Source organism: Pantherophis guttatus, chromosome 5, assembly GCF_059756535.1.
Source record: "Pantherophis guttatus breed Tessera chromosome 5, ASM5975653v1, whole genome shotgun sequence".
NCBI classification, from domain to species: domain Eukaryota; kingdom Metazoa; phylum Chordata; class Lepidosauria; order Squamata; family Colubridae; genus Pantherophis; species Pantherophis guttatus.
The window spans coordinates 130384727-130408849 of record NC_142067.1 but is presented as its reverse complement, the minus strand read 5'-3'; the positions used below and the strand labels follow the sequence as shown (position 1 = coordinate 130408849).

Genomic DNA, 24123 nt, shown 5'->3' with positions numbered 1-24123 from the left:
GAACAACTTTCGACACAAAAAAAACAAATCCACTGTTTCTATCAGGTAAGAATCATCTGGAATCAGCAGGAGTGCAAATTTTTTTCTCTTGTACTTAGGTGTGTCCCAGGAAGACCCAGACGAGGTCCCCCCCCAGTCACATGGATTTAAAGGGGACTCGCAGGCCCCATCACGGTGTGTGGCTCTAGAGAAGCTTCTGCGCTTCCTAAAAAATGAAAGTTGAGGCTAAGTGAGGAGGGAAGGAGCACCAAAGTTGGAGGCTGGGATTTTCAGAGTTGAAAAGGTCTTTCTGACACATTTGTGGAGTGCTAGAGCCAAACTCCATTCATATTCAGGGACAGGAAGGGATTCTCACATGCCGAGGGGAGAGGATGAGAAGAGATGGGTGAGGAAAGGAGGGGAGAGGAGAGGATATTGGAATGAGGAATAGAGTAGAGTTAGAATTAGAAAATAGAATAAATAGAATAGAACAGAAGAACAGAATAGGAGACAATTAGAATGGAGTAGAATAGAATAGAATAGAATAAGAGTAGAGTAGAGTAGAGTAGAATAAGAATAGAATTAGAATTAGAATTAGAATTAGAATTAGAATAAGAATAGAATAGAATAGAATAGAATAGAATAAGAATTAGGATAGGATAGGATAGGATAGAATAGAATAGAATAGAACAGAACAGAACAGAACAGAACAGAACAGAATTAGAATGAGTAGAGTAGGATTCTTTATTGGCCAAATGTGACTGGACACACAAGGAATTTGTCTCCGGAAGCTCTCAGTGTACCTACAAACAACAAAGTTATCTAATCATAAGATACCAATAGGAGAAGGTTGTAGAAAAGATGAGAAGGGGAATAGTAAGGGATAGAGATGCACCTTCTAACAGGCAGAATAATGAATACAACTCCAGGGCTACAAATGTAGTCAGAGAGAGAAATCATGGCCAGAAGCTAGAAGAGATGTCAGTTCTGTTTGTGGTGGGGGGGCCTCTGAGAATCTGTGGTTGGGCTGTTCACCATCATTTGTTTTCAGGAAGAGGAGAGGCTGGACTTCCTGACTGAAACCTTGTGCTATTTGGGGGTCTTCCTGTATTTTGGCCATGTTAAATATATTTTAATTTTTGCCATTTGCATGAAAAACTGTTTTTTATAATGAATTGCTAGTATTTCTCGGTCGTAAGTAACTTATTTAATAATAATTACAGTTGCATAGTAAATGCATAAAAAGCCAGTTTGGTCTCCTGCTTTAGGCACCAGTCTAGAAAGCAGGAGGCCATGAGTTCAAGTCCCGCCTTAGCCATGAAAGCCAGCTGGGTGACTTTGGGCCAATCACCAGGAAAGAGTGAGTTCTAGTCCCGCCTCAGGCATAAAAAAGCCAGCTGGATAACTCTCTCAGGCCAACCCACCTCACAGGGTTGGGTTTTTTAAATATATTTTTTATTTTTTAATATAATAATCCCATCTTCAATTAAACAGTGTCTCGTCTGGGTACAAATATCTTTGTAAAATGATAATCAAGATTTACAACAATATTCATGACATTAACATTAATTCTATAATATTAAAATATTAAATATAATAATCATAATATTTGCTTCTCTCTCTTAACATATCTCCTTTATTTCACTAATCTTTTTCTTTTGTTTCTGTTTCTAAGTTCCATTTTTGTTATCTAACCATTGATAAAATAAGTCCCATGTCATATAATATTCAGTTTGTTCTTTCTCCTTAATTGCTAGCGTTAGTCTATTCATTTCTGCACATTCTAATATTTTCCTGATCACATTCTCATCTGTGGGGATCTCTTCACTTTTCCAGTTTTGTGCAAATACAATTCTAGTTGCAGTTAATATATGGCTAATTAAATATGCATTCCCCTTACTATATTTTTTGGGTAAAATCCCCAACAAGAATATTTCTGGCTTTAAATCAATATGCTGCTTTATTATTTTTCCCAGCCACGTATGTATTTTTGTCCAATATTTTTTTTTGCTTTTGAGCATTTCCACCACATACGATAATATGATCCAGGTGTCTTGTGGCATTTCCAGCATTTAGCCGACTTATCTTTAAACATCTTTGCTAACCTTGCTGGCGCAAAATGCCATCTATAAAACATCTTACACAAATTTTATTTGTATGCAGTTGACATTGTTAATTTATAGTTCCTATCCCAGTTTCTTCCATTTATCTAACTCTATTGTATAACCAATTTTTGCCCATACTATCATTGCCTCCTTCACTTGTTCTTCTTCCAATTTAATGCCTAATAAGTAGCTGTACATTTTCTTTATCAATTTTTCTTCTGTCCCCTCACAGGGTGGTTGTTTGCGGGAAAATAGGAGGAGAAAAGAGCATTAAAATAGGTTTGCTTCCTTGAGTTTTTTTAAAAAAATAATAAAAGCAGGATACAAATTAAATAAATAGTGCCGGACTCCCGTTGAATCTGGGAAGAATGTTGCTGTGGGTAATCCTTGACTTACAATAGTTCATTTAACAATTGTTCAAAGTTACAAGTGACTTACATGAAGGCTATTGAATTTGACTGCGTGTTTTGCAATCGCCTGATTCAAATGGCCAGTTTCTTACTTACCCTGTTTCTCTGAGGGCAAAGCCTGTTTACCTTCTTCAAATGCTTATCCCATCTGGGGGATGGAAGAGAAGAAGGACAGGGTTGAAAGCAGTGGTGGGTTTCAACATTTTTTTACTACTGGTTCTGTGGGTGTGGCTTGGTGGGCGTGGCAGGGGAAGGATACTGCAAAATCCCCATTCCCACCCCATTCCAGGGGAAGGATACTGCAAAATCCCCATTCCCTCCCGATCAGCTGGGACATTTGGGAGGCAGAGAATAAATAGACGGGGGCGGGGCCAGTCAGAATTTTTACTACCGGTTCTCTGAACTACTCAAAATTTCCGCTACCGGTTCTCCAGAACTGGTCAGAACCTGCTGAAACCCACCTCTGGTTGAAAGGGACTTTGAAGGTCTTCTAGTCCAGCCCCTGCTCAAACAGGAGACCATGTGCCATTCTGGACAAAGGGTTGTCCAATCTCTTCTTAAAAAGCTCCAGTGATGGGAGCACCCACAAGTTTTGGAGACAAGCCGTTCCGCCGATTAATATTTCCGTCAGGAAATCTCTCCTTAGTTTTAGGTTGGTCCTCTCTTTAAGAATAAGAGAGTTGGAAGGGACCTCTGAGGTCTTCTAGTCCAACCCTCTGCTCAAGCTGGAGAATCCTGGTGGTTCTATTTACAGAGAAAGGAATAAGAGAAGTGGAGTTGACTATAACCCTGGTTCCCTGGAATAGCTAAGCTTTTAGATAGAACTCGCATCAGGGCCCCTGTAAGCCTTTGGGGCTACGGATGGTTTCAGTGGGGCCCAATGACCTTTGCCCCTCTCTGAAATCCCCTTCATGCCATTCAATGCCACTCGGTGTTCTCCTCTGCAACCCCACGGAGTCCCCCATTCCCAGCCAGCTTTCTGAAAGGGCTCCGAAGTGTATTTTTATTTTCTTTTTTTTAAGGCTGTCCCCAAATCCGTCCTAGGGTTGTTAGGGCTGTTGCGATTGTTGTATTCCAACTGCTGGAGGAAAACCATGTAGGATTTGATGCCACCTCCTTACCCTCAGCCATCGGCCGCTGGAAGTTGGGCGGCTATCGGGGGGGAGGGGGAGGGGAGAAATCGGTGAACCCTGATTTGGTCGGTGGGCCACGGGGTTGGTTTGTTAGTTGGGGGAGGGGCCGTGCATTTGGGCAGGCAAACAACCTCAAAGGTCTCAACTGAATTGCAAGGAGGGAGGGGGGAGGCGAGGGGAGCCCCCACTGGGTCAGATTTATGATGGCCAAGTTGCAAAAACTGATGATCTTCTTCTTCTTCCTCTTCTCCCTTCCTCCACTTTTCCTTCCTTCTTCCTCTTCTTCCTTCTTCCCCTTCTCCCTCTTCTTCTTCCCTTTCCCTTCTTCTTCCTCTTCCCCTTCTCCTTTCTCTTCCTTCTCTTCCCCTTCTCCTTCTTCCTCCTCTTCCCCTCCTTCTTCCTGTTCCTCCCCTTCTTCTTCCTCTTCTCCCTTCCTCCACTTTTCCTTCCTTCTTCTTCCTCTTCTTCCTTCTTCACCCTCTTCTTCTTCACCTTCTCCCTCTTCTTCTTCCTTTTCCCTTTCTTCTTCCTCTTCCTTCTCCTTTCTCTTCCTTCTCTTCCCCTTGTCCTTCTTCCTCTTCCTCCTCTTCCCTTCCTCCTTCTTCCCCTTCTTCTTCCTCCTCTTCCCCTCCTTCCTGTTCCTCCCCCTTCTTCCTCTTTTCCCTTCCTCCACTTTTTCTTCCTTCTTCTTCCTCTTCCCCTTCTCCTTTCTCTTCCTTCTCTTCTTCCTTCTCTTCCCCTTCCTCTTCTTCCCGTGCAGTTGCCAACGGCTGGATAAGGGAGGAGAGTAAGAAGCGCGTCCTCACGTTCCTGGAAGGAGCCGGCCTGCTTTGCTCTGGCGGCGGCGGCCGGGCATGTCTTGGCTGCGCAACCCATGGCTGCAGCTGCAGGCAGGTGAGGCAGCAGCCCGTGAAGTGCACGGCCATGACGCCACTTGAGGGCGCCCCCCCCCCGCCCCCTTCCCCACGTACGGCCGCCTCGCTCGCTCTGTGTACTGCATTATGCGTGTCAGCTGACCCGGCCGGGCAGCCGCCTGCGCGCAATACTTGGTTTGACGTCTCCCTCCGGAGCGTTTCTCCCGGACGGGAGAGCATCCAAGTCAAGGAGAGCGGAGGAGTTTGGAGGAGGCTTTCGGGGAGGCCCCGGCTCCCCCCCCCCACCCCCAGGCTTCAAAAAAGGGGGGAAGGAGGAACAAGGAAGAAAAGAGGCCGAGGATCGACGTGCATCTCTTTCAAGTTTGCATGGAGAGTTTTGAAGTGAAATCTCTCTCGCTTCCCGCTCCCCCTCCTCTTAAGAAGGCACGGGCTGCTTTCATTCTCCATCCATCCATCAGAGCTGGCAGGGACCTTGGAGGCCTTCTAGTCTAACCCCCGAGACCCTTTCAAACCATTTCCCTGCACCGGTGTTGATGGGGATTTGCAACCAGGGAGAATCTTTGCAGGAGCTTAGCGGAGGGCAGGTGGGCAGAAACTCTCTGCTTTTCAAGGCTGGGCTCCTGGAAGGAAAAGAGATGAGAGTTTTGATCTGCAAAGCAGGTCTCTGCAACACCTCCCCACCCCCCCCCCCCACCTGTGCAGTTGAATAATCTTTCTCCGGCATTTTGGGCCAGCCACCTCTGGACCATCTGCTATTCCTTAATCGGCTAAAACCTTCCGATTAATTTCCTTGCAAATGATCCAGGAGGAGGAAGGGCTGTAGCCTTTAGCTTCCTTCTTCCATCTGATATTATTTTTTTCCCCTCAGCAGGAAGAAATCAATGTCCTTTTCTAAAACTGAGGATTCCTCCATTGGTTACTTTTTTTTTCTTTCTACCCCTAAAATTGTCCAACTTGGCAAATTGATTTTTTTAAAAAAAAGTTTAACTAAGAAAGTCCCAGTTCTTTAACTTTTTTTAAAAGACAAAAATGAAGTCTTTTCAAGGTTGAACTGGGCTTTTAGTGATTTCATGGATGTAATTTTCACCTTGCACCCAGGGTTTTTGGGGTGTGGGTTTTTTTTCCCAAATTGCTAACCAAGGGCCTTCCTTCCAGATGCTTTCCAATTCTTCAGTCCAGCTGATCAGCCTGGGGTGATTCCGGAGCCAGTTTGCTCTGGTAATTAAGGTACCAGGCTGGAAACTAGGGAACTGTGAGTTCTAGTTCTGTCCCAGCCATAAAACCCAGCTGGGTGACTTTGACTCAGTCAGCCCCTCTCAGCCCACAACATCAGGCTGGGGGGACAAGCCGATTGGTCGATTCCTGTTGCAATCAAGGGATCATGGATTAATAATAAAAAAATGCAGGCTGCATGCAAGAAAAAAATATTACCCAATTATGAATTGGAGCCCATACAGGTTACTTCCCAGCCTAGTCAAGGCCAGCCAGTCAACCATGTCATCCGTGTAAGATAATCGTGGCAAATGGCAAAATCTGTGCTTACCTTTAATAAAGTACATTAAGTCAAGCAAGGAAAGATGCTGTCCCTTAAATCTCAACTTTAGCAGCATTAAGATGCGGGGACTTCAATTCCCAGAATTCCCCAGCCGGCATAGCTCAAGGTGATTGGCCCAAAGTCACCCGGCTGGGATTCAGGGCTAAGACGGGACTAGAACTCCCCATCTCTGATGTGTGGGCCAAGGTGGGCCTAGAACTCACTTTCTCCTGGGGATTGTGCCAAAGATAGGCAGCTTTCAGATCTAAGGCAGGGCTAGAACTCCCAGCCTCCTGGGACTGGCTCAAGGTCACCCAGCCGTTGGTCCTGTCTGAGGCGGAACTAGAACTCCCGTCTCCCGGTGACTGTCCCACATCTTCCCAACTTTTCTTTCTTCCCTTCAATCCCCACGGCTCCTGGGCGCCTCCCTTCCCTCTGACTCCCCCCTCCGTCTTCGCAGACCTCAACCTGAGACCGTCCGCCGTCAGGAAGATCTACCCCGGCTGGCCGGCCCGAGCGGCCGCCACCCCCCGCCCGGCCACCTCTGGCCCATCGCGGCCGGCCAGCGGAGGACGGAAGGGGCGGCCGAGTTTGAGCAGCGGCGGCGCCGCGCCGGAGGAAGAGAAGCAGCAGCAGCAATCCGGGCTCAGCGCCTTCGCCAGGCCGGCGGCTCCCTCGGGTAAGAGACGCGGCTCCCGCTTCGGTCTTCCTTCCTCGCCCGCCCGCCCGCCCGCCCGCTCGGCTTTCCGGGCCTGGGCTGGGCAGCAACCGGGAGATTGAGAGGGGAGGGTGGGGGGAGGCTGGGCTGGCAGTCCCGGGGCTGGGCTGCCCCTCCCTCCTCCTCCTCCCCCTCCCTGCTGCCTGGCTGGGCGCAGCGTCGGGGCGGGCGGCGGGGGGGACCGTCGGGGCCGCCATCTGCTTCGCCTCCTCGCGCCCAGCAGCCCGCCGGAGCCCTGCCCGCCCTGCCCCGCGCTTCAATGGGCAGCTCCCACTTGCTCAACAAGGCCTTGCCGCTGGGTAAGCAGCCCCCGCCGGAGACACTGTGGCAAGCCTCTCGGCTACATTGTTGCAAGGCGGCCGCCGCCGCCGCTGCCTCTTTGTGCCGGCCGGGGAAGGGGCGCAGGCGGGACGGGGGAGGGGAGGGGAGGGAGGGGGCTTCTCCTCGCCGCGGGCCCCGCCGCTCCGCCCGCGCTTCCTGGGGAGGCCGCGGGGCCTCTTTCCCCGGGGAAGGGCAGGGCCCGCGCCGCCGCCGCCGCCTCCGCCCGGGCTGGCAGCCAGGGACGGCCGGCCTCGCCCGCCAGCGGAGGCCCAGGAGGGTGGGGGGCGGCCTGGGAAGAGGGGGGTCTTTCCGCGGGAAGGGCGCCCTGCAGGCCTCCCTTCCCTTCCCTTCCCTCGGTTGGGCGTGGAGGGGGAAAAAGCCCTCAGCCGAGCTTGGGTGGATCCCCCCGAGATGGAGACCCCCGCCCGGATCCCCTCCCCTTCCAATCTGGGATCTCCCTGGGGGGCTCGGAGACCCTCCGCCAAGCTTGGTCCCGGGGCCCCTTTGGAAGGATCCGGGCTCTGAGTGGGTGAAGCTGGGCGGGCCTGGGTCTTTCGGCCGTGGATGATGGGCCTGGGGAGTCGGGCGAAGGGGGCCTGGGCTTGGGAATGCCAGAAAGCGGCCGGGGAAAAAGGGAAAGGCCGAGGCGTGGCGTGGCTGGGCCTTTGGAGAGCTGCCCCGTTGAACGGCGGCCGAATGTTGCTCTGAGGGGCCAATTCCGCGGTTAGCAAGGAAAAGTTTCCTTTAAAAAAAAAGAGAGGCTTTTTTGGGGCGGGGGGCTCGGAGGATGGAAGGACGCCCGGCCGTCTCTGATGGGGCCGAATTCAGGAATCGGCCGAGCGCTGAAAATCTTCGGAGCCCGCTTCGTTGGCGAAGAGGATATTCATCCTTTGTATTTTTCTTGTTTTAACTTTTATTTTCGCTGCTTTGCAAAAGGCAGGCCGCTCTTTGCCGAGGCTTTTCTTCTTTGAAAGGCAGAGGGATTGGAGCCTTTCCCAGCATCGCCGTTTTCCGCTCCGAGGGCTTCGTTTTTAGTAAGATATCTGTGGGTAAATTGTAGGACATCAGCGATAAATATCTAATGCAAAAAGAAATGCCATTGTTAGGATTTCTTAGGTTCTGGAAGTTTTTCCCATCCTTGTTTGGAAGATTGTTATTTCTTTAATCAATTTCTGGAGTTGCCTGTTTCCACAAGGGTTCAGATAGCCTAATATCTCGATATTTTGGTTTTTTTTCTTTGCTAGCCTTGGAGAACTGTGTGAATAAGTAACATTGCATAGAGGTTTTTACATGTGATTTGGCTCCTGGGCCTAAAATTACTGGATAGACACCATTAAAACATTGCAACGGTTATTACCGTAAGTTTCAATTGTTAGTATATTCAGATTGCCAAAAATTGACACTGAGGTGCCTCAAGGATTTCTGAAATTATTAGCAAAGAATTCCATGGAGATCTCTATTTATTATAACAGGATAAATAAATAAATAAATAAATATTGGTTCATTTGGTTTTAAATTATAGTTGTGGTTTGTTGGTATTTTAAACCGTACAAGTTCCCCCCCTCCAAAATCATGTTTATTTTAGATTATTGGTGTACAAAATGCAAATCCCTTTCCAGTGTCCCAGCCAGCTCTAGGAATTCTGGGAGTTGTAGTCCATGCATCTTGAAGTTGAGAGGTACTGAGTTAGACAGGACAAAAAAAAAAACTCACAATGGTGAATTCAGGTTTTCTTTTCTCTTCTTGTTTAATGAAGCGAACACTGTTGTGTCCTTTATTTTGTGATTAAGATCTGTTCTCTCCACCTGCTACAACCAACCCTTGTTGTGTAAACGTCTCCGGTCTTAAAAGGTGATATTTTCAATTATAGTGGGGATTTTTTGTGTCTGTGTTGTGTATCTTTCAGGTGACAGGAAATCCCCAGATGATGTGAATTAAGAGGGTGGAGAGAATATTCGAATAATTGTTCTAACTAAATAGCTCGTGTCCAGAAGAGCCCAAGTGCTCTTTTGAAAGAGGTTCCTTTGCTTTTTGTTAAATTAATTGTGGTTAGGAAAGATTCATAGCACACTCCTTTGTATCTCTTGTCAAGGCCAGGTGGTTTCCTCCCAATAAGGCATAAAAATTGCACTCTGAATCTAGCCTAGAAATGCTCTTTATTGGAGTGTGTAATTTCAGAGTCTATGTTGGTGTTTTCCACTCTACAGCAAGATCCTGATTTTAGAAATGCAGGTAGAATTTCTGAAAGAAAACACAGGGAGAAACTGAGCAATTATTGGGGCCAAATACAGGTAAATCCTCCACGTACGACCACAATCGAGCCCAAAATTTCTATTGCTAAGCAAGAATAGAAATAGAATAGAGTAAAACTTTATTGCCACTTTAAATGTACCCTTAATCAGCCTACATTAAAATGAAATTTCATTGCAGTCAGCTCTCCAAGGATAATCATTATGCGTATATATATATATATATATATATATATATATATATATATATATATATATATATATATATATATATACACACACACACATACACATATGTGACACGGAGAAATAGCACAGTCGAGTTCCAGAAATTTGTCAAGCAAGTTTTGCCTCATTTTACAACCTTTCTTGCCACCGTTGCTAAGTGGATCACGGCAGTCGTTAAATCGGTAACACGGTTGTTAAGTGAACCTTTGGCTTCCCCATTGATTTTGCTTGTCAGAAAGTCGCCAAAGGGGGTTGCGTGACCCCGGGACATTGCAAGCGTCATAAGTACATGCCAGTTGCCAAGCGTATGAATTTTGATCACGGTCGTAAGTGTGAAAAATGGTCATAAGTCATTTTTTCTGCTGCCGTCGGAACTTTGAATGGACACTAAATGAACTTATACACGGAGGAAAACTTGTGCTGAAACTCCTTCTGTTGCTACCTAGTTAAATAAAATAAGAAATCTCTATCTATTTGTTAATTCTTTGTTCCCTGGCATGAAGATTAGAGACTGACAGCTATTTTTTTCCCCCATCCGGCTGACCCAGAGAAGCAAAGATGGCCCCGGGCGGCAGCAGCAACGCGTATCAGACGTGGTGTGACTCACTTTTGTGGGTCCGTATCCAGCCTGCAGTTTGGCTAGAAACAAGGCAACAGGAAGGCATCTGTCAGTCTTCTTTTTTGGGGGGGAGAATTGAGGGTTGGGCTGCAGGGCCTGAAACCCTGAAATCAGATTTTGCACAGAGCTCTGAAAACTTCCTGCCTGTTTACAGTCCGTTGTGCCAAGGTGTTGCCTAAAGAAGACTAAAGTTTTTTCCACAATCCAGTTACGGGTGGTCCTCGACATACAACAGTTCCTTTAGTGACCGTTCGAAGTTACAACGACACTGAAAAAAGGGACTTACGACCATTACGACTTAGACAATTGCAGCATCCCCCTCTCCCCCCCCATGGTCACATGATCAAAATTCAGAGGCTTGGCAACTGGCATGTACTTACGACGGGTTGCAGTGTCCCGGGATCACTTGATCCCCCTTTTGTGACCTTCTGATAAGCCAAGTCCATGGGGAAGCCCGATTCACTTAACAACCGTGTTACTAATTTAACAACTGCAGTGATTCACTTAACAACGGTGGCAAGAAAGGTCGTAAAATGGGACAAAACTCACTTACCGGTAACAAACATCTCACTTAGCAACACAAGTCTGGGGCCCAATTGTGGTCGCATCTCGAGGACTTCCTGTATTTTGAGAAGATCTTCCTTCCAGTTCGATGTCTCTCAACAGTTGATTCATTTTCAAACCGATAACCACGTATAATAATAGATGAGTCATGCCAGCTTTCTTTCGTCCTCTTGCAAAACATTTTTCAGAGATTGGAGTGGCATTATTGAGGCCTGTTTCTGTGAATTGCCCGTATTAATTTCAGGATAAGTTTGATTCTTTAGGCCTGAATGGGAGTGGACTTTTTTATAGCAGAGGAAATAACTATCCTAAAGTGAATAGAAACTGAGCCTACATTTGCTTTACACCTAAATTAAGCTTTAATGGACATTCTTTGTTTCAGCATATTAAATGAACCTACTCACTTGTGATTTATAAATCAGAGTTTATGGCTATGCAAGCTGACCCGTGTCAACTCCTCTTTATGTAATGAACCACAGCTGAAGACGCAATCGCTTAGCAAATTGTGTGAACCCTACAGAGATGGTTGCAATTTTCAGTAGTGCAATTGTTTCGTTAAGTCCGGTTACTTCTTGGATAAAAGCAATTTTGATGTGGGCGATTACTATGTAGAAGCTATTCAAATCCAGAGCATCAGTAGGTGACACAAAATAGAGGACAGGAAAAGCCACAATTGTTCTGGATTTTTGCACCCTGTATGCAGTGGTCCTAACCCTGATTAGCAGGCAGATGTTTTTCTACTTGCTTGAGAGTGTCATCTTTAGGAGCAGACAGATGTTTTCTGTACTTGGTTTGACAGCATGGAACTGTCCTTGAACCCGTCTCTGGAATTTTAGGAATGGAGATCATTTTTTGGTATCTACCGTATTTTTCAGAGTATAAGATGCTCCGGACTATAAGACACACCTATCTTTTTTGGTGAGGAAAACAAGAAAAAGAAATCTGCCTCTGCCCCCCAGCAATTTTGCCTTGTTGCAGCAAACAGCAAACAGCCTGCTTTACTTTCATTTTTGTTTTCAGCCTAGCTTGCTTAGCACAAGAAAAAAAAAATCTGCTCCTTGCAGCAAGCAGCAGAGGCCCACGCAGCAATAGGCCATGGCAATCCCTGCAGCCTGAAACAGCTGAGAGTCGGGAGGCCGATCCAAGGGACAATCAACTGGTGCTAATTAGACTGTGCTGAAGCTGAAGTGGGCTGTTTCTTGCTGCTTGCTGCAAAGAGGTAAATTGCTGGGAGGCAGAGGCCAAAGGGTGGGGGCCAGTGGGTGGGTGGGGGCTATATTTGGTGTATAAGACGCACCTAAATTTTCACCCCCTTTTAGGGGGGGAAAAGGTGCATCTTATACTCGGAAAAATACGGACTTCTCATTGGACTTCTGAGTTTCTCATTCTCCTCTATCTTCTCATGCAAAGCAGAGATGATAACCTTTAAAATATATGGCGATAAGCACAATTTACCTGTATTATTTGGAGACTGTGTTTAAGCATATGAGCTGCTGTATTCCTGGACTTTTAAAATCAGATCTTTTAAAATCATAACTTTTATCAACTTTTACATTCTTGGTTGATTGGAGCAGGGCTTGGGAAGTGATGAACAGACGTGGCATTTCCCATCTTGACGGTTGGAAAAAGTTGCAAGATGTTTGTTTAAGAACTGGAAAAGTTGAGCTGAGCATCTTGAATGCTGTTACATTATTGGTTGTAGTTGTTCAGCTGCTTATTTTTTTAAAATGAATACAATCCTTTATCATCAACTGCTTTGAACCTTGAAAAAACAGCCTGTGAATGTTTTTCCAGAAGGCCCAGGAACCCTGATAATCTCACTTGGCTTTTTTATCGGTTAACAGTCACAGAATTATTTGAAAAAATGTGTAAATAATGCGCATGAAAAGGGAATTTATTCTCATGGAACTGTTGCTAGTAGAGCAAAATTACGGATCCCACTTTATATTTTTAGTAATTGCTCCTATGCATGTTGCATTGATGAAGGGGAGGGATTTAAATCATAGAACACAGAATAATTTAGAGTTGGAAGGGACCTTGGAGGTCTTCTAGTCCAACTCCCTGCTCGAGCAGGAAACTATCATTTCAGATAAATGGTTGTCCTGTTTTCTTCTTAAAAGCCTCCAGTGATGGAGCCCCCACAACTTCTGGTGGCAAGCTGTTCCACTGATTAATTGTCCTCACTGTCAGGAAATTTCTCCTTAATTCCAGGTTGCGTCTTTTCTTGGTTAGTTTCCAATCGTTGTCTTGCTTTTCGATGCTTTGGAAAACAGTTTGACTCCCTCTTCCTTGTAGGAGCCCCTCAAAGATTGGAAGATGCTATCATGTCTCCCCTAGTCCTTCTTTTCATTAGACTAGACATGCCCAATTCCTGTAACCCTTCTTCTTCTGTATGTTTTAGCCTCCAGCCCCCTAAAACTTTAAACTGTATCTGGTCTGTATCTGACTTGTTAAAGCTGAGCATTATTATCTCTGCTTGCTGTTGAAGTTGGATGTTTGGTTCCAGAATCACCGTTGGCCTTCTTTTGACAGAGGTACCAATTGTTCCTTCTTTATGCCTGGCCATCTGTAGAGTTCTCATGCCCCCTTCATTATGTGATGGGCACAGGGCCAAACAGCCTATTTAAGCACCCAGAGAAAATTGACAGAAGCTGCTATCTCAGCATACACATTCACAGATGAACAGAGTTGGAAGGGAGCTTTTGGGTCATCTAGTCCAACCCCCTGCCCAAACAGGAGACCCTACACTATTTCTGACAGATGGCAGTCCAGTCTCTTCTTGAAAGCCTCCAGTGATGAAGCTCCCACAACTTCTGAAGGCAACTTCTGTTCAGTTGGTTGATTATTCTCCCTATCAGAAAGTTTCTCCTTATTTCCAGGTTGAATCTCTCCTTGATCAGTTTCCATCCATTGTTCCTTGTCTGGCCTAGAGGGGCTTTGGACAATAGCTTGACCCCCTTCCTCCTCTCTGTGGCAGCCCCTCAAATATTGGACCTCTACTATCCTGTCTCCCCTGATCCTTCTCTTCCCTAGACTAGCCAGGCCTGGTTCTTGCAACCATTCATTGTATGTTTTAGCCTCCAGTCCCCTCATCATCTTGGTTGCTCTTCTCTGCACTCTTTCCAGAGTCTCAGCATCTTTTTTATAGTGTGGTGACCAAAACTGGATGCAGGATGGATCCTTATTACTATTCATTACTGCAATTAGACTCCAAAATCCATATTCCTCAGCCAGTAGGAGCAAAAGCTATAATGCCATGAGAACTAAAGTCAACTGATTGGCATTGCTTTATTCTGGATGACCGTCTTCCTCCCATTTTCTTCTGGATCTGAAACCTTTGGTTTCCTTGAACTTCAGGAGTCCTCGAGTTACAACAGTTCGCTTAGTGACCGTTGGAAGCTGCAACAGCACTGAAAAAAGGGACATGACCATTTTTCACATTTATGACCATTGCGGCCTCCATGCGGTTAGTGATTTACATTCGGATGCTGTGTGTCAGCTGACTCACATTTATGACGAGCTCACGTGATCCCCATTTGACCAAGCAAAGTCAGTGGTGGGGGGAGGGGGGAAGCCAGATTCGCTTAACAACCTGTGCGACTGATTTAACAACCGCAGTGATTCACTTAACAAATGTGGTGAGAAAAGTCGTACCATGGGGGCAAAACTCACTTAATTTAAATGTCTCACTTAGCAAGAGAAATGTTGGGCTCGATGGTGGTTGTAGGTTGAGCACTGCCTGTATTTTTGCACCGTAAACTAAAGCAATTAAGAAGAAACATCTAATACGGATAGTCCAAACGTTTGTTTAGTGACGATTTAAAGCTGCAGCGTCACTGAGAAAAGTGACTTATGACCGTTTTTCACCCTTACCACGATTGGCGCATCTCTGCGGCCACGCCATCAAAATTCACACGCTTGGCAGTATTCTGTATCTTCTTTCTGCTTAATCTTCAGTGTAAATGTAAATCTGTCCATTTCTCCACAGTTCAATATCTTCCTAATTATCTCTTCATGTGATGGTATTTCTTCATTTTTCCAACGCTGAGCAAACACAATCCTCCCTGCTGTTAATACGTGCAATATTAAATGTACACTTTGTTTATCTAATTTTTCTGATACTATAGCTCAGTGATGGCTAACCTTTTTGCCGTCGCGTGCCAAAAATGGGGGAAGCACGGGGGGGAGGTCACGTGCTTTTGTGCCCACACCCATAATTCAATGCCCCCCCCAGTGCCCCCGTGCATGCACGCATGACCCCCCCACATGCGCACGCGACCCTACTGCACTCCCCTGCTTTTGGCATGCAACGGCAAAAAGGTTACCTGTGGGCCCGGTAGGCCCGCTTTTCGCTCTCTTCAGGCTCCAGAGGCTTCTTGGAGCCTGGGGAGGGCGAAAACGGCCTTCCCCATCCCCCCAGAGGTCCTCCGGAAGCTGGAAATGGCCCGTTTCCCGACTTCCGGTGGGATTGCAAGGCCCGAAAATCAGCTGGCCAGCGCACACATGCGCAGTGGAGCTGAGCTATGGCAATGCTCGCGTGCCCACAGATATGGCTCCGTGTGCCACCTGGTTTGCCATCATGGCTATAACTAATAAAAAACAATTCAGGTTTAAAAGATCTACATGTTTCCTTTCTAACCACACACAGATTTTTGCCCATTTTTTTTTGTTGCTATCAATACTATTTGAATACTATCAAACATGGAATTTATTTTATCAAGGGCTGGAAAAAAAATGGGTTAAGATTAGGAATCTAATCTGTATTGTTAAGCAAACAAAATAACCCAGACAACCCAATATTTATTAAGCACTAAATAAATGTAATAGTAGAAAATTAAAAAAAAAAAAATCACACTCTTGGCAACTGACCTGTACTTACGACGGTTGCAGTTTCTTAGAGTCATGCGATCCCCTTTTGCGACCATTGGACGAGCAAAGTCAAGGGGGGAGCCAGGTTCACTTAACAACCTAACTTAGTGATTGGGGCAAGAAAGGTTGCAAAACAGAACTTGCTCAACAACCGTCTCACTTAGCAACGGAAATTTTGGCGCTCCCTTGGGGGGGGTCATAAGTCGGGGACCATCTTTATTTGGAGTGAGGTGCCCCATCTGAAAAACAAGGCTGTAGCCAGGAGGGTATCTGATGAAAGGACAAAGTAACTCTTAAGTGCTCACAACAAGCCTCTTTACTAAGCTTGTAACTTTGATCTTTGGCCATTATTGGTACTCTTCCCAGTCCCCCCCCCCAGGCAGGGAGGCTCTGCTGCCATTAGTAAGGGTGAAAAACCTTTAAGAAGATCGTGTTCCCCCATGGGGGGGGGTGTCTCACCCCGGGGTCCCTGGCCATCCGGTCTCCACATCAGGAGGACCACAAATTCATCTCTGTTTCCAGGCTCCATAAGGACTTCTTAAGTTCGCACCACCACCATCCTCATAATGGCTTCTTACTTCCCTGCCTCTCTCTCTGTTCCTAAGAGATTAAAGCAAATTTATTTTTAGAGCAAAAAAATAAATAAATATTTTTTTGTTCTCCGCATTTCCTGTACCGCTTTCAATCTCCTTTTATTTTTTTCTCTTCTTTTTCTTCAACAAAACCACTTGGCTAAATTTAGATAGTTTTACCTCCAGGGCAGGACGTGCCGCAGCGTTTCTCTTTCCCCTTTTTACCAGACAGACGTAGCACAAGCCTCTAAAATATAAATATTTTTTGCAAACCTTACTTGCCATTTATTCTTAGACTCCCTCCACACACACCCCCACCCCACCAGTCCATGGAGGCCCTGGATGATGAATTATGTAATCAGCAATAGAGAGTCTTCTGTAAAATAGAGACCCACCACGGAAATACAGGTAACTCTCAACTTACAACAATTTGTTTAGCGGCTGTTCCAAATTTCAAGAAAAAGAGGCTTGTATCCGTTTTTCACACTTACGGCTTTCAGCGTCCCCTTGGTCACATGATCAAAATCAAAATGCTTGGCAACGGGTTTATATTTCTGACGGTTGCAATGCCTGTCAGAGTTTGTTGCAGAAAACAAATCCAGAAGCACACACAGATAAACGGATGCCGCAGGATTCATTAACTTCTTTATATACACAATAATACATGAAGTAAATTTACAATACCAACAGCAGATTCAGAGTTTCGTTTTAGCTCGGATCAGCAGACAAGCTCACACAGGCTCTGGTTTCAGTTTCAATTTCTCTGCACAGACTCAGAAGCTGCAGGCTAAGGCATGCCCTGGCTCCAGTCTGTCTCAGCTCCCAATTGGCTGACTTAGTTGCTATGCCTGTTCATTGGCTGACCTTGTTACCATGTCTTCCCAGTCATGAATATTCTGACAATGCCCTAGGGCAGTGTTTCTCTACCTTGGAAGCTTGAAGATGGGGGGGGGATTCTGGGAGTTGAAGTCCACCCATCTTCAAGCTTCCAAGGTTGAGAAACACTGCCCTAGAGTCATGTGATTCTCTTTTGCAAAACTTTTGACAAGGGGGAAAAGCTAGGTTCACTTCACAACCATTGCAACAAAGGTCGTAAAACAGGGCAACACTTGCTTGACAAATGTTTCACTTAGCAACCTAAATTTTGAGCTCAGTTGCGGTCGTAACTCGAGGACGAGCTGTATTAAAAAAAACCAGGAGCTAATATGTGGCCAACATCTCCTTCCTGAGCTGTATCTGGTCATGATTCTTCTCCCTGGACCTCACGTTCAACAAAGACATCCAGCTACCTCTATCTTCCTCCATATTTTCTCCCCCCATCTTGCCAGGAAAATGAGATTTCCCAGCAGGACAGGAGCATCCCCCCCCTCATCTTGTGATAATTGGTTGATGTTACAGGGAAGTTTTGAAGAGGGAAGCAGAAGGCAGGATGAAAACACTCGATTCCCGCCAAAGGAACTTTGGAAAATCGCAAGGTGAATTTAGGAAAGAGCTCCTAAACTCCCCTTTTTCTTTAATCCAGAGTTGGGGGTTACGGTTGAAGTCAGGGTGGTCTGTTCCGGAGTGCCAGAGCTGGTCTCACGAAGCCAGCTCTGATAGCTTGCAAAGGAATTCTGCTTTCAGAATCTTCCCTGAATTAAAAAAATGCCTGCGTGGTTTCAGAATAGAATAAAATAAGCTGGAAGGGGCCTTGGAGGTCTTCTAGTCCAGCCCCCTGCTCAAGCAGGAGATACCATTTCAGATAAGTGACTGTACAATCTCTTCTTAAAAACCTCCCGTGATGGAGCATCCACAACTTCTGGTGGCAGGCTGTTCCACTGGTTAATTGTCCTCACTGTCAGGAAGTTTCTCCTTAGTTCCAGGTTGCTTCTCTCCTTGATTAGTTTCCATCCATTGCTTCCTGTCTTGCTATCTGGTGCTTTGGAGAATACTTGTGACCGCCCCCTCTTCTTTGTGGCAGCCCCCCAAATCCTGGAATGCTGCATTTCATTCATTAAAAATTGTCTAAATGGGTTTGCATTTCCACCGTCCGGGAGGAGAGGATGCTCTCACTCTGATCTTGAACGATGGGCCAGAAATCTTTCCCTGGTATGTTTATTCATTTACTTTATTTCAGGCTACAGCTAGTCCTTAACTTACAACAGTTTGTGACGATCAAAGTAACAACGGCACTGAAAAAAGTGACGTATGAACGTTTTTCACACTTATAGCCATTGCAGCATCTCCTCCCCCGTGGTCAGAAATTCGGACGCTTGGCAACCGATTCACATTTATGATGGTCGCAGAGTCCCGGGCTCATGTGATACCCCCCCACCTCCTTTTGCGACTTTCTGACAAGCAAACTGAATGGAGAAATCAGATTCACTTAACAACCATGTTACTAACTTAAGAAGTGCAGTGATTCAAGCCAGAAAGATTGGGCAAAGTTCTCTCTAACAATTGTCAATGGTTTAACAATCGTTTAGCAAGGGAAATTTTGGGCACAATTGTGGCTCATAAGTCGGGGACTGCGTGTTAATGGGTCAAGACAATCCGCCCTGGCCTTGTGGCTTTATTTTCTTCTCAAGGCAGAAAGCTCTCCTGGCACAGGGCGCTCAGCTTAAGACCAACTGAGAGAGCTTTTCCAGAAAGAGGGGAGAAATCCTAGCATGCCAGCAATGGTGGCATATTGGATCTTGGCCATGAAAGGATTGACCACTCAACCCTCATGGCTGCGTAGGAGCAGAGACTTGCCAGTCTTTGGCTACAGAAAACGAAGGGGCTGCAGTGCCTTGTCCAACCAACAGATTTTTATTAAAAGACGCAGGTTTTCGTGAATTGCAGCTCAATTCCAGACGCCTCAATCTGATGCGTATCTAGAGAGGTGAGCTGCCTTTTTCTGGGCCTCTGAATAAAATCCGTAAATCAGGAAAGGTGCTCCCAGACTTTTTCCTGGTTCCCTTTGTTCCCGATCCTGTGTCCCAGGTTGCTAACACGCATTTCAAGGGAGTCGCACAAATGCAGACAGTCGCATCCACAAATCTGTTTTCCTAAATTTAAGGGTGGCCCATGTAGCCCTCCAGGACTCCCTGCTGATCTGCCCTCCCTCTGGGGTCTTTGTTCTTAATTCAAGGCTGTTCAGTTGTGGGATTCATTAGGGGGGGCTGATCCTGCTTTTCCCCCTTAATTATGCATATAAATTTGCTTTTTTGTTTTGTTTTGATTTGGCCGGTGAGATTCCTGGTTAGCAGCTCGCTTGTCTCTTCTTGTCCATGCAATCTTTAAAGCTGATACAGGTAGGCATCGGTTTCTATTATAAGCCCCAGCCGTACGGAAGAAAAAAAAATCACCTTTTGTCTGGGGAAGAATAGGCTGTGTTTTAAACTTAACTGTGCAGATAAAGGGAACGGCGGTATGCACGAATTCCAGAGGAAAAACCGTACAATAGCTCCTTTGTGCCGTTTGGGTAGGAAATCATTAATGGGGTAGGAGGTAGGCTTGGAAGTGGAATTGCTAATTATTCTTGACCTTATACCTTTGTAAATAACATTCGTAAATCTGACAGAGTTCAGCGGAGCCCTTTATAAAAGATTCCGTGTTTCCTTTCCAGTTCCTTTTCCTTTCAATTCTGCAGTTTATCTGAGTTGACTAAGGTGAAGCCGCTTAATCTGTCCATGAACTCTTGAGGTCTTTGATGGACTTCTGCGTCTGGGAGTGTAGCCACAGATGTGTATTTGAGTCTATCGGGGAGGTTGCAACACTGAATAAAGGCTTCCTTTGTTTAGACTTTTCCTTTGAAGCAGAATGCCCTAAATCGAGAACTTTTTGGCCATTCGGATTAGCCGATTTCTCCCTTCTCTTACTTGTGACAGACAACAGAGTTGTTGTTGCAACTGAGACCTTGGGTCAGAACTCACTCTCTTACTTATTACTTCCATCAGGACAGCAGAAAACTATTGATCCAGCCTGGAGCTATTGCCAAGATATTTTAGCTGATCTTTGGAAATTGTTCTTCGTCTTCTGTTGTTGTGAATGATATATTTGTGTCCTATATTTTGCTGAGAAAACAATCGGCACCTTTGCTGAAGCCAAAATGGGATACGTGATGTTCTCAGTGGAGAAACATGTTCCGGCATGATGATTAGGGAACTGGAGGTTCTCTATGAAGAACGGTTGCAGGAACTGGGTTTGTCTAGTTTAATGAAAAGAAGGATGAGGGGTGACATGATAGCAGTCTTCCAGTATCTCAGGGGCTGCCCCAAAGAAGAGGGGGTCACGCTATTCTCTAAAAGGCAGGACAAGAAACAATAGAGGAAACTAACCAAGGAGAGAAGCAACCTAGAACGAAGGAGAAATGTCTTGATAGTTAGAACAATTGATAATTAAACCATTAACTTGCCTCCAGAAGTTGTGGGGGCTCCATCACTGGAGGTTTTTAAGAAGAGACTGGACTGGGATGATATAGAATCTGCTGCTTGAGCAAAGGTTGGACTAGAAGACCTCCAAAGTCCCTTCCAGCTCTATTCTATTCTTAAAAAAGAACAGCGCTAGAGGCGAAGTCTTCTTGAGAACATACTCAACAATCAACTCAGCAGAACTGAGATGTGATTATTGCAACGAGCGCATTAAGTATATATTACTTGAAGTTATAAGCTTTATGGATTTAGTGGGACCTCAAAACAATGACAGAGAACCTTCAGCCATCCCAAAGATATAGATAGTATCACAGGGCTGGAAGGGACCGTGGAGGTCTTCTAGTCCAACCCTTTGTCTGAAATGGGATAGGCCAGGGTCTCCTGCCTGAGCAGTGGGTTGGACTAGAAGACCTTCCAAGGTCTCTTCTTGGAGAGGCGGAGGTTGCATCTAGAGATGAAGGTCCATTCTGAATGCAGAGGGTCGTCATAGTCCAAGATCTGTGACCTCAGCAGTCCAGATGTGAGGGATTTCTGCATCGTGAAATGTATCCCTGTGCAGATTTGGTTATTTTGAGGCGGTCTTGTGTTTCCTCTTATTTAAAAGTCATACAGGACTTGAGTTGGGTTGGCACCCAAGTAAACCTGCACAGCATTGGGCTCCGAGAAGAGATGGGGGGGGGGAACCTACCTTTCACTCATCATACCTCCTTTTAATAATTAAAAAAAGATTAACAAAGAGATTTAACTTGTTGTCTGTAGGATCCCTTGTCAGTTCTCAAACTGAAGTTTCGAAGTGTCAAGCTTTATCTTTCCATTTCTGAGCTGGATGCTTATCTTTTAATGACTTCTGCCATCTTGTACTCCTTCCCAAAGGAGCTTTTCTTGCATTGAGATCATTTCTTTCCTACGTATTATTTATTGTCCTCCAGTTCTCCCCAGATTCTTAGAACTGCCCCTGATCCCAGGGGGAGAGAGAGAGAAATATATCAAGTTAATTTTAGGGATATCCAAATTCCATTTTTTTTTATCCCAGAGTTTTAAATGTCTGCCTTCCCACAACTTCCTAACCTAAAGTTTTGCAACCCTTCTTACAATCACATTCTAGTGCAATATGCTATTCTCACCCACCCCGTGTGTTCCTTACAGTCTTGAAGGATAATTCTATCTCATATTTTGTTTTCTTTCCTACCCACCCAGCTAGTTTTTTCTTTTTTCTTGGTAAAGAAAATAGAACGCACTGCTGAAAAGAGCGACAGGCGTTTTATAAATAAGATATTATTGTTTGCAACGTGGAATGCAGTCTGACCCTACAGCACAGTTCTTGCCATTTGAAATAGCCATTTGCAGAATGCCAATTCCCCCCCCCCCCCGTGCGTGAATAAAAGGGAAGGACCTGCCTAAAAAAACATTTAATGGTTTTAGAAGCAGGAAATCCTCCATCAACAGAGGTACAACCCATCAGAAGGCTGATTGACTCTTGAGGAAAATACTAACATGTCAATCTGTCCGATTGTTTGCGGAACCTGAGCTGTTCTGAATACTCTTGATGTGGTAGGATTAGCAATAGATCAGTGTCCATCAGCAGCAGGGAGAAACTGTCCCTGTGAGGCTGGTTAGATGATTGTGTGAATGTCAGGCTTCGGTGTTCTTCCCCCATCCCTCCTCCTAGTCCAGGATGACATTTGGATGCAAAAACAAAGAAAATATACCTTTGCACATTCTTGTACAGGCAGCCTTTGACTTAAGACCAAAAATTTCTGTTGCTAAATTAGATATTTGTTAGGTGAGTTTTGCCTCGTTTTACAACCTTTCTTGCCTCAATTGTTAAGTGTCGGACTGTTGTTAAATGAATCTGGCTTCCCCATTATCTTTGCTTGTCAGAAAGTTGCAAAAGGGAGTCATGTGACCTCGGGACACTGCTACCTTCATAAGTACATGCCAAGCATCCAAATTGTGGGGATGCTGCAACGGTCATAAGTGTGAAAAATGATAATTTTTTTTAGTGCTGTTGTAATTTTGAACAGAGTGGTATGGTGGCCTAAAGGTGGAGCTCTCACCTCACAATCAGGAAGCTGTGAGTTCGATCCTAGGTAGAGGCAGATATTTCTCTCTGGGCACAATGAGAATATGTCTGCTGAACAAAACTCCTCATTGGTGACAGGAAGGGCATCCGGCCAGTAAACACTCAGCTCCATTCAGTTGCCCAGACTCCACCCCGCAAGGGGTTATGGGGCTGTTAAAAGATGATGATGATGATGTAATTTTGAGCAGTCAATAAACAAACTGTTTTAAGTCCAGGACTACCTCTAGTTTTCTCTATAACTCAGTTTTGGATTTTGTTGGATGAGAGAGGATGTAAGTATCTTCATTCCAGAAAGAAAGAAAGAAAGAAAGAAAGAAGAAAGAAAGAAAGAAAGAAAGAAAGAAAGAAAGAAAGAAAGAGGGAGGGAGGGAGGGAGGGAGGGAGGGAGGGAGGGAGGGAGGAAGGAAGGAAGGAAGGAAAGAAAAAGAAAGCTTTGTGAGTTTCACCAAGAGGATTATATGTAAAGTAATATCTCAGGGCAAAATCAGTTGCTATTGCATATAAATAATACTTTGGGATGGCTGACCAGAAAATATGCAAACAACAATTCTATATTTGAAGCATCGCGAATTGGTTTTTCTAAGTGCTTCCTGTCGAAGGGAACAAGCTGCAGAGGATTTTTTTTTTTTTTAAAAAAAGACTCCTCTAAGAGTTTTGCCTAATCATCACGTAGCTTATAAGAAAATCCGAGTTTACTCGTTGTTTACCCCTGCTGCCAAATATTTTGCTTGAGTGGGCCAATTCACTTGCATTTTGGAGCTGATGCAGTAAGACAACAGACCATAATTTTGATGCAGTTAACTAGAGTACAGCGAAGGCATGCAATTGTTGTGAGGTTGTATAACAACCTGCAACTCCGATCAATGCGCGATTCATCCTGGATGCCATAAGCAGCTCCCAAAGGACCCCGAAGGATTCTGATTAAAAGACCAATAAAGAAAGTGGAGCTAGGGAACTGGAAGCAATAAAAGCCAAAATCCTAAATACAGTGAAAATTCAGTGGCCTATGGAGGGAATCTGAAGTCATTAATGTCCTATTTCTTTACAGGAAGCTTATATTTCACATGCTAAAATTATTTGGCTTAAAATTGACATGTTTTATCCGTTGTAATACAGGTAGTCCTTGCCTTACAATAATTCATTTAGTGACCATTCAAAGTTACACCCCCACGGACAAAAATGACTTTATGTCCAGTTTATGACTATTGTGGCATTCCCCATGGTAAGGTGACCAAAATTCAGAAGCTTGGCAACTGGCATGTACTTATGACGGTTGCAATATCCCGGAGACATGTGATTCTGACAATGGGGGGAGCCAGATTCATTTAACTTGTAACAACTGCATGATTCACTGAACAAATGCAGCAAGAAAGTAAATTCACTCAACAAATGCTTCACTTGGCCACAAAAATATTGGGCTCAATTGTGGTCATAAGTCGAGGACTAGGGCAAGTGGAATCAATGCTTTTA

General features: G+C 45.2%; 1 protein-coding gene and 2 long non-coding RNA genes across 6 annotated transcripts in view; 2 read left to right on the top strand and 1 right to left on the bottom strand.

Moving 5' to 3' along the window:
- Window positions 1-1389: 1389 nt before the first annotated feature.
- On the bottom strand, window positions 1390-4284 carry LOC117664850 (uncharacterized). Its single transcript, XR_009621129.2, has 2 exons — window positions 2956-4284; window positions 1390-2642 (listed from the first exon to the last, which is right to left on the bottom strand). It is a non-coding gene; the product is annotated as an uncharacterized LOC117664850 (long non-coding RNA).
- A 124-nt stretch (window positions 4285-4408) lies between these two features.
- The window catches only part of CTBP1 (C-terminal binding protein 1), a 59831-nt gene continuing 40116 nt past the window's right edge, over window positions 4409-24123 (top strand). For 2 of the 4 annotated variants that reach the window (XM_087895612.1, XM_034416208.3), the window contains exon 1: window positions 6907-7053. In XM_087895612.1, the coding sequence (XP_087751738.1) occupies window positions 7014-7053 (40 nt within the window). In that variant the 5' untranslated portion in view covers window positions 6907-7013. Of the gene's footprint in view, window positions 4522-6496; window positions 6716-6906; window positions 7054-24123 lie in introns of those variants that run through there. The other 2 variants (XM_034416199.3, XM_034416190.2) reach the window with 2 other exon arrangements.
- Window positions 9939-23010, top strand: LOC148113571 (uncharacterized). The gene is made up of 2 exons (XR_015734592.1): window positions 9939-16584; window positions 17575-23010. It is a non-coding gene; the product is annotated as an uncharacterized LOC148113571 (long non-coding RNA).